Source organism: Mesoplodon mirus (assembly GCF_964341445.2).
Source record: "Mesoplodon mirus genome assembly, chromosome: 6".
Taxonomy (NCBI): Eukaryota; Metazoa; Chordata; class Mammalia; order Artiodactyla; family Ziphiidae; genus Mesoplodon; species Mesoplodon mirus.
In genome coordinates this window covers 62,114,547-62,124,898 of record NC_138982.1, presented here as the reverse complement: position 1 = coordinate 62,124,898, position 10,352 = coordinate 62,114,547, and the positions used below count along the sequence as shown (strand labels likewise).

The 10,352-nt window shown below is 36.2% G+C and overlaps 1 protein-coding gene across 1 annotated transcript in view; it reads right to left on the bottom strand.

Moving 5' to 3' along the window:
* Positions 1-3,261: 3,261 nt before the first annotated feature.
* SERPINI2 (serpin family I member 2) overlaps positions 3,262-10,352 on the bottom strand; it is a 28,752-nt gene continuing 21,661 nt past the window's right edge. The window contains exons 7-8 of the mRNA XM_082625257.1: positions 7,586-7,675; positions 3,262-3,407 (exon numbers count right to left, since the gene is read on the bottom strand). Coding sequence (XP_082481383.1) covers positions 3,337-3,407; positions 7,586-7,675 — 161 coding nt within the window. The 3' untranslated portion in view covers positions 3,262-3,336. The remainder of the gene's footprint in view (positions 3,408-7,585; positions 7,676-10,352) is intronic.

Here is a 10,352-nt window from a genome sequence, read left to right as displayed (position 1 = left end):
ACACCCCACACACCCCACACACACACCACACACACACACACACACCACACACACACACACACCACACACACAAACACACTGCACACACCCCACCACCACCCCACACACACAACACACACAAACACCCCACACACACACTCCACACACACACCACACACCACACACAACCACACACACAAACCACATACACACACCCCACACACACCACACACACAAACACACACACCACACACACCACACACCACACATGCACACCACACACACCACACACACACTCCACACACACCACACACCACACACATCACACACACCACACAAACACACACACCACACAAACACACACACCAGGCACACACCCCACACACACACCCCACACACGCACACAACACACAAACGCCACATACACCACACACACAGACCACACACACACACACTACACACACACCACAGACACACACCACAGACACACACCACAGACACACACCACACACACCACACACACACAGAGTAACTCGGAGATAAAGGCTGGTTTTATATTACGAAAAGAGTCTCAATCAAGAAAGCTATGTGGCAGCCAGCAAAGCACCCCATTAGTGAGCTTTCTGCATTTTACATCCTTTCCTCTCTTTTGGTGAAGATACATTTTTACCACGGAGCTGAGCAGTTTGCATGGGAAAATGCACTGGATCATTCCTGAACTTCTTTTACAGAATTAGCCAAAATGAAATAGCATTCCAGAATTTTGTCTTACCAGGTGTCAGCACCAGGATGAGAAAACGTACAGTACAGACTAATACATGGAAAACGTATTAAAAACATAGGTGTACTACTTTCTTGAGCACTAGGTACCTAGTTCCTGTGGCTTAACATCACATGGTATATTTCTTGTTCCTAGTAGAGTCCAGTAGGGAATCCCTGGTCAAGGGTGATGGGCAGAGAATAGAATGGTTGTGATCCATGTAATTATTCAGGGACCCAGGCTGATGGAGATTTGTCATGTTCCAGATGCCTTGTAAGGCTTTCAATGTCATCCTTGATGTTGATATGCAGCCAACAGAGTGAACAAAAGAGAAAAAAAAAATAGGCCAACTTGCTTCCTCACCACTGTGGCCAGAAGGGACACATAACATTTCTGCTCATATTCCACCTGGTGAGTTTGAGGACAGGTCAAGTAGTCTACCAAGTTCAAGTTCAAGAGAGATATGAAATGTAGTCTCTAGCTAGATACTGGGTCTGTATACACATGGTTTACTTTCCAGGTTATCACAGGCAACAGGTACCAAATAGTTCCACAGCTTAACAAACTCTGCTGCTTTCAGCCTGCTCTGTGTTCTTATTGTTGTCGTTTTTGCTGTCCAACTACAAATTACACCACATACTTTCCATACTTTACAAAAGCATCCCATTAAAGGTACCAAATTAACACTCACTATTGTCACTTACAACCTCTTAAATTTCAATGAAAATGTAACTCTTGCTCACATCAGTCCCAGGCCAGTAGGTATTCCTGATTGACTTTGGTGCCAGCAGCAGAGAGGATCTGGACACACGATGACAGAGGAACCCAGGCTAACAGAGGCTCTGTCATCTTCTAAATAGAGCTTCCAGGGTGTCCTTGAGCATTGGCATCCAGCTGGTACAGGAGAAGAGAGCAGTTAAAGAGGGACATTTATTCCTTAATCATTTGGGCTCACAAGTGACACACTCACCTCCACTCAAATTCCACTAAGGAGAACTAATTACAAGGGTCCACTTAGATAAGTGCAATGGTAGGAGAAATGAAGTCCTCAGCTAGGCTGCCACTGCCCAGCAACATCTCTGCACCTCAAAACCATGCTCAAAAGTCTTCACTAGATAGGGGTCTCTGCTACAATGGTAAAACTGTTTTATGTGCATTCTATTTTTAAAAATTGAATCTCAAACTTATGAAGAAACAACTGTATCATTTTTTATAACCTATATGAGAAAAGATCTGAAAAAGAGTTGATATATGTATATGTATAACTGAATCACTTTGCTGTACACCTGAAACTAAAACAACATTGTAAATCAATTATACTCCAATAAACTATTTATTTAAAAAGAAACAACTGGAAATAGTTAAAGATAATGTCATGGACCAAAATTCTACTGAGAGATGCATCCTGGATTTTTGTTTTGTTTTATTTTATGAAAAAACACTGCTTATAGACAATATTGACTCAGAAGACATTATTCCAAATGTATCTTTGTTGAGAAGATTTACAAACATAGGACTTTGGGAAAAGGACTTCAAACTTAGAAATACAGCAAAGACCACCATATTTACTTACTATATGTTCTTGACTAATTTATATAATGTCTTTGAGCTTCAGTTTCTTCATCAGGAGGAGGGGTAATAGTATAGTACCTCACAGGATCTTTCATGCATTTAACATAATGCCCAAAAAAGTGCTTACTTCAGTGCCTGCCACAAAATTAGGGCTCAACAATGGAGAGCCATTATCATTAAACTCTCTGCAGATAATTGCCAACACAAACAAAAGGACATTTTACATCACTAACATAAAAATGGAAAAATTGTGAAACACTTTATATAAAGTCATTAGAATGTAGTATTATTTGGGATATTTACATCTGACATCAGAGGAAGTGTCTTGCATTTAATATTTGTAGATTACAATCTAGGTTCTAACACTGCCATTAACTCAATGTTATGAAATCATGGAAGGTCAGCATCCTGAATCAGGCTAATTTAGCTGCCACTTTCATGTATAGGAAAGTTTTATAGAAGTTCTCATCATTTCTACTTTTTTACATGTTTAAAGCATAAATCAGAAGAAAAAATTGATATGTCCCCAAAGGTGTTGAAACAAGGCAACTGTTAAACACAACACATGGAGTATCAAGTTAAGATTAACTACATACTCACAGTTTGTGTACTGTCATGGGTACTGGATTTTTGTATCTCAGGTTGGACCACAGAGAGGCACCCAGCACACCCACTCTCTCTTGACCTTACTTCCCCATGGTCTGGATAATGCTGCTATGCCTGGGAGTCGGATAGTCCAGTCTTTTAAGAATACAGACTTTGATATCTAAGACAGGAATCTGATATCTAAGCTATTTTAGATGGATTGTTCTAACATATTAATATCTTATGTAAGTTCACTGCTTTTGATTCATGTATACTCTATAAAAATACAGAAAGAACAAAAACATTTAATGCATAATTTCATTTATTTATGAATACAGATTAATAAAGGCACAGTTTAAAACAGAAAAAGATATATAGAAAATATTTGATGATATTTTGCCAATCAACTATTTTCCATATTCTGAGGCTGTGCTTTTCATTCACAGTGAATCTCTTCCCTTCATCTTCTGGGTGTCAGGATTTGTCACCCTTCCCATAAACAAAATTGAATCTAGGAAAAGAAAAAAAAAAACTTTCAGAATTTCTGGAGAAAAAAATGACAATGATTAGTATTTCTTAATATTTTAACAAATCATTGTCTTTTTTCTCTATATGATAAATAGGCAATGTCTAATAGCAAAACCCACTCCTCTGTCTAAAATAGATAATTATATCATTATTAATCATTTTCTGATAATTTATGAAGTAAATTAACACCCACAACAGCTTGTCATGGAGAATGCATTAGTCCTGTTTCTCATAAAGGAAAGCAAAAATAAAGTGACAGAGAGGTGCTCTTCAAAATATAGAGATTCAGTCAGGCAAACATAGAATAATAAAATGGTGATGAGCATGGACGCATTTTAAATTTAAGGTATTAGCAGTCATCTCTTTATGCATGTAATATAAACCATTGGGGTTAAAAGTGCAGCTTCTCAGATCTCTTCCTTCAGCTCTGAATCAAATCTTACTGCTAAAGACAATATTTTCACATCTCTAGTGCTTTCAAATCCTCACCGGTGATATAGTATAAAGCATAAATGTAAATACATAAACATCTATTTCCAGCCATTCTGTGTGTGCAAGTGAAAAGGAACTAAGAACTAGAGGACAAAACAGAAGTAAATATGTTAAAATGCATTCATCTTCCTTTTCAACTAGGGTAAGGGAAGTGGCTCTATGTCAAGCGTTGCCTTAAGTTATGTCCCTTAAAGTCATATGTAATAAAGGTTTATTTCAAAAGTGATAAAATAAAATTTTACATAATTTTAAAGCTTACATGTATTTGAAATAACAATGGCAGAAATGAAATAAAAAGGAAGAACCCTTTTTCATTAACTCCTTACTGTTCAGTCCAAAGACAGACAGTCTTAAAAGAGTCAATAACATGGAAATAGACATAATCTCTAGCAGATTTTTTCTTTTTATGATTATAATTAATAATACTTTGCCTCAAAACTCTCAGAATAATTCCCCAAACACAAGAAAAGAAATACTCTATTTTTCAGATAGATAGAGATACATAAATAACTTCCTCAGGATGTATACTACATTTAGCCACAATAGGAATCAATAGTAACTCTTGTGTCTTTATAATTCTATGGAATTAAAATGCTTACCAGAATTGCTTGCTTGGGGAATTTTTAAAGTAACTTTCATAGAAACTAACCTCATAAATTGAAGGTAATAGTTTAAAGTTCTAAACACTGAGAAGTGTAGGACATTACATAAAAGCCATTTGTCCCAGCCTTTTTAATCTGTTTTTTTGACCAAGAAAACCACATTTTGAGTAGAGTCTTCATGCAATCACCAAACTACTCAGTACTAAATTGGACAGATTAGTGAAATCTTCCTTGACATAGTCACAGTGGATTCACAGGCAGGCTGAAGCAGAAATCATTGTTGTTTCCACATTTCTTTTCATGCCCACTTCTTAAAAAGTGTTCCTCATATTTAATCAATACAGTTATAAAACATCTCCATCAGATGGAAGCAGTTTTTACTTCATAATGTAAAACTACAATAGCATAACCAAAGCTAATGACCTAGAAAAAAGATTTCTTAGTGAATACCCTGCAGTCTGCTTCTCCCTTCAACCTACAATCTGAAAGAGTTATAAACACATTTTAAAATTATGTATGGAGTACTGTCAGTTTCAAAACCAGGATTCACTATTTTCTGAGAAATGGCACATTTCATGTAGCATCTTTGACAATTTTCTTCTGAAAGTCTCTAACGCTGGCCTATACCCTCAGCCTAAAAGAAGAAAAATTGTTCTTCATTTCCCTAGAAGTTTGGCTTGGTAAGAGGTTTCGATGAATATACTGAAATATATATGATAGGAAGTCAAATACTGACAGGAAAATACAAGTAATGTATGGATTTTGCATAAGAGGATTGTTTGACCAAAACAAAATTTAAAATTTAGGTAAAAATTGGTTGTACTAAATCTAAACTTATTCACCCTCATACTCCAGAAATTGTCAAATGAATATATTTTATATAAATCATTAAGCCATTTAGTAGTTTACTACACCATGCTAAATCACCAGCTTCGTTAATCCCAATGATTTCTTCAGTTCATTTGTGAGAGGAAAAATAAATAAATCACTGAATGTGTATTGTCTTAAGGCAATAACCCATTCTACAGTTTATATGGCAACAACTTACAGCCTCCAATAAATGAGTGGTCATTCATTTTAAACAATACTTTAAGGGAGTAACCCTAGTTTAGAAAGTCTCATTACAATAGAGATCATAAAACAGTGGAAATTGTCATTAAGGGTCTGATAGTTAATTATTATCATAAGTAAATAAATAAGTGAATTATTTTGGGTTTTGAATTTTCACTGCTGTTTAACTGATAGCTATTACATGTCTATAGTCATCAACTTGGAAAATAAAGAGTAAAACATCATTATGCTAAACACCATTATTTCCTAGTGCATTGATGCCCAATGAGCTTCGTTTCTTTCTGTTCTCCATACTCAATAGTTACACACTGATGGCAAGAAATCAGAGTTACCCTAAGGTTAAAGATGTATAGATCAAATGACATACTCAGAATATCTCTTAACACTGACACATCCACTACTAGAATTGAAGTTGTGTTAATACAATCTCAGCAAATCTGAAACTGTCCCACTGTTTCCAAGATATAACTTTCAGAAAGGTCATTCAGCATTAGTTTCATGGAACTTAAAAAAAGAGACTGATATATCCCTTAGGGGGCCAATAATATCAGTATTGTTAGTTAATCTAACAGATTCAGATTCTGAAATTAACTCTGTCTCTTCTCCACGCAAAACAAGTTATATAGAGAAAATTTCCATTTTTCTTCCTTCATTTATTCAGTCGTTCACTCATTTACATTTATTGATGTATTCACAATGAACACTATGTGCCAGGTAGTGTCACAGGTTTCATATATTCTTTTATTTAACTCTCTAAGATAAGTACTAATATTATGTTCAAATAGGAGGTGGGGAAAATTAGGTTTAGAAAGTATGTGACTTGTCTTACAACTATTAGTTCATTAAGCTGGGACTTGAACCCCAAGTCCAAACCTTCAATCTCTAGGGGCACTGATATTAAGTGCAAGGCACTTTGCCAAATACTGGGCTGGATAAAGAAATGAATAAGACATAATCTCTTTTCCCCTGGTTTAGAGTCCTCACATGGGGTTATGACTCCTGAGAAGTCCTAAATATACACTTAAAGAAAGTTTCCTCACTGTATCCACATTTCTGGCCTCTCTTTTTCATAAGAGAAATTGCAAAAACATCTACTCAGACAATCTGCATTTACGATGCCATTGTGTCTAACGCCAGTCCAATCGACTACTACCCCTACATTTTGTGCCCCTACCTTTTGTGCATTATCTTTCACAATTGCCCAAATTGGAGATTTGGAATAATATTTGACTCCTCCAGCCCACTCAGAGCCTATAGCTAGTCACTTATTCTTTTGGAATCTACCTATGAAACTTTTCACAACTGTGCAACTTCCAATTTCCACTCCCATTGTGGCACCATTGAAAGAAAAGTTGACTTCTGAAACAAAATGTCTTATTCTCACTATGCCACTTTTCATTTGTATGACCTTAGACAAACTACACAACCTCTCTCTGAGCATCTATGTCTTTATTCATCAAATATCTAACTTATTGGAATGGTGTTAGCTGTCGAGACTGGTATTTAAAATCATCAGCACAGGGCTTCCCTGGTGGCGCAGTGGTTGACAGTCCGCCTGCCGATGCAGGGGACACAGGTTCGTGCCCCGGTCCGGGAAGATCCCACATGCCGCGGAGCGGCTGGGCCCGTGAGCCATGGCCACTGAGCCTGCACATCCGGAGCCTGTGCTCCGCAACGGGAGAGGCCACAGCAGTGAGAGGCCCGCGTACCGCAAAAAAAAAAAAAAAAAAAAAAAAAATCACCAGCACGTATAGTAACTATTTCGGCAGCTATTACTACTATTGCTCTATTTTAGGTCACTGTCATCTCTTAAAACACAATGCCTGGTACAAAACAAGCACTCAAGAAATAGACACTAAAAAATTTTTGAAAAAAATTAAAATAAATTCAATAAATTGAAAGAACAAATGATTTCAGATGTATAGACTGAGATTAGCATCTAGGACTAGGTCTATTTAACTTAAGCAGCTCCCCCAGGGAATTCTCAAAAAGGTACCTGTTGGGTTATTCTTCATAATAAACAGAAACGGATGGTTTGCTATAAATTTGTTTCGAGGCAGACTCATGATTACAGGGACGTGTATGCCTATGAAATAGAGACAACAGGTATTTAGATGTGCACATTAAAAGATCAGTAAAGAAAATATATCCATAATATCCATACTATTTTTTGTAGACAGGAAAGGTCATTTTGTTTGAGAAATTAACATGTGGAAAAATAACCATTTTCTAAATACAAAGAAATTTGTAATAAATTTAAAAATCGAAGAGCAGAAGAATACATATCGGATTACTCATTGAATAATTCTAACTTCACATTTATGCTCAATGAAGAAGAAAACCAAAACTAGTTTCAGTTTAGTGAAAGCAGTTGAAAATTTCATCTTTTAAGCAGTAACTTTCTGCTCACTTTTTATTTGCATTATATGATTTATCTCATAATTTTTCAACTCCTAATTCCTATCCAGGTATGTTTGTACTTTATTTCTATTCTCCAGGCTTGTAGTAATCACATCTGACTTCAAATTTATTTTTTTTAATTTTTCCAAAATTATTCTGTGAGCTCAGAACTTTTAGGATTTGTGCTGTGAATGTGTATGGGATTTTTATTATGATATTAGAAGTTTGCTGCCTTAACAATTATTTACTATAATAATTTGTATCATGCTCCTCCATTGTGGCATTTATCAATATTTCAGAGTGGATAAATTTAAATGGCTGGATTGTTTTTCTTTCTAGATTAAATATTTCTGCACTCAATTCAGATGTTTTATTTAACAGTAATGTAATAATTTTGTATAATTTTTCAGACCTATGAAAATGGTTTTTAAAATGCAACATGTGATCAGAATTGAAAAACAAATGTAGAGAAGGAAAAAACTATTCCTCTACACTTTTTGTTTGTAACTGGGGTGTGCAAATTAAACTGACAAAAGACAGATTAACAAAATAAATGGTTTTATTTTGTATCCGCACAGGAGCTTCACAGAAAAGAAGTGAATACCCAAAGAAGGGGTTGTATCATTTTAACAAAAAGTGGTAAATTGTGGAGAAGTGACTACACAAAGGAAAAGGGGCTTGAATGTCTAGGGGTGGTAAATTGTGGGAAGGTAAATATATGGGGAAAATTAATGGTATATAAGGATTATTTAGTAAGGTTTTCTTATGCAGACTCATATCACTGCCAACTTTCATCTCCTATGCCAAAGGTTCCTTCTCTTGACATGGAAGACAAGAAGGGAGATACCTCCACAAGGGAAATCTATGCCCTGATTTTAGACATGTAAGAGGAGGGTAGAGAGCTCTTTTTGTACCTGCTGTTTCTAAACTGCCTTCAGCTCAAAATAACTCTTCTGCAAAAATAGCATATTTGGGGGTGGCATATTCTGATCCCCTGCACAATCCAAAATAACCTTAGTAATATTAAATGTATGGCATTCTTCTACCTGAAATATCAGGGCTATGTTAACCAAATTACCAGTGAATATAGACTCCCGTCTGAATTAATGAGATAATATAGAAAATCATAGTCAGGATCACGCCCATTCTCATTTGGGTGAATATTTGAGTTCTTTTGTTCCTGAGCATCCATTGAGTAGATGCCTGAAAGTCAAAATACTCACACTAACTATTTAAGTGTGATACATCAGGGTCACTGCTGATCCCTTAATGATTGTTACATCCTCTTAGAGAACTCTACACTTAAAACACTTAAAACAAGAGGCATCAGGTGAAAGCAGAAAGAGTTCTGAACTTGAAGTCAGGAAACGTGATTTCAGTCCAAACCCTACTGTCTATTATTAGCATGACCTTAGGCAAAGCACTTCACACGTGTACCTGTTTCTTCACCAACATAATGAGAGGTTCAGACAATGATCTATAAGGACTCTTCCAATTCTGTGTAAAAGCAAGTGGAAAATTTGTCTACGTGAACTAGCAACTTCATCCCAAAGCCACCTTTGATTTCTCCAAGGATTGTAATAGCTCATCTCCTCCAATCTAAGTTACTTGAGCACAGTAATGCAAAGTCCTTCAGGAGATGACAAAACAGTAGTGGGAGTCCAGTGTGCCCCACCTAGATGTCAAAATCCATCACCATTACATAGCATTATAAATTAATCAAGAAATTAATAATGTGGATATAAATTTATCAATGTGACTATTTAAAGGATGCATATCTTTTACATACAGGTTAAAGTCATGGTCTGAAGAATTAAAATAGACTTACGAGGAATTCATTAAAGTTGCCCTTCCATTTCTAATTGAACTTAAGGCTTTTCTCCAATTATTTTTTGAGTATTACTTTTATGCAGCACAGATACTATTCAAAATGCCATTTGTTCAAGGAAATATATCATAGAAGTGGTTCTCAAGCTGTAATGTGCATACAAGTCACCAAGAGACCTCGGAAAATGCAGATGCTGGATTAGTAGGTCTGGAGTTGAGCCTGAGGTTCTGAATTTCTAACTAGTTCCCAAGGGGCACTGATGCTGCTGGTCTATGCATTACACTTGCAGTTGCAAGGATAGGCTCCAAGTGTTTCTCAACCTGGGATTCACACTGTTATCACTTAGGGAAAGGTAAGAAAATACTGAAGGCTGAATCTCATCTGCAGAGATACCGTTCTAATTATTTTGGGGTGCAGTCTGGGCACAGAAATTTTAAAAGCTTTTCAGCTGACTCTAATGTGCAGCTAAGTTTGAGAGCCATTGCCATAGAGATAATAAGAGTCACATTAGACTCTCATTAGAAAAGTAGGGACT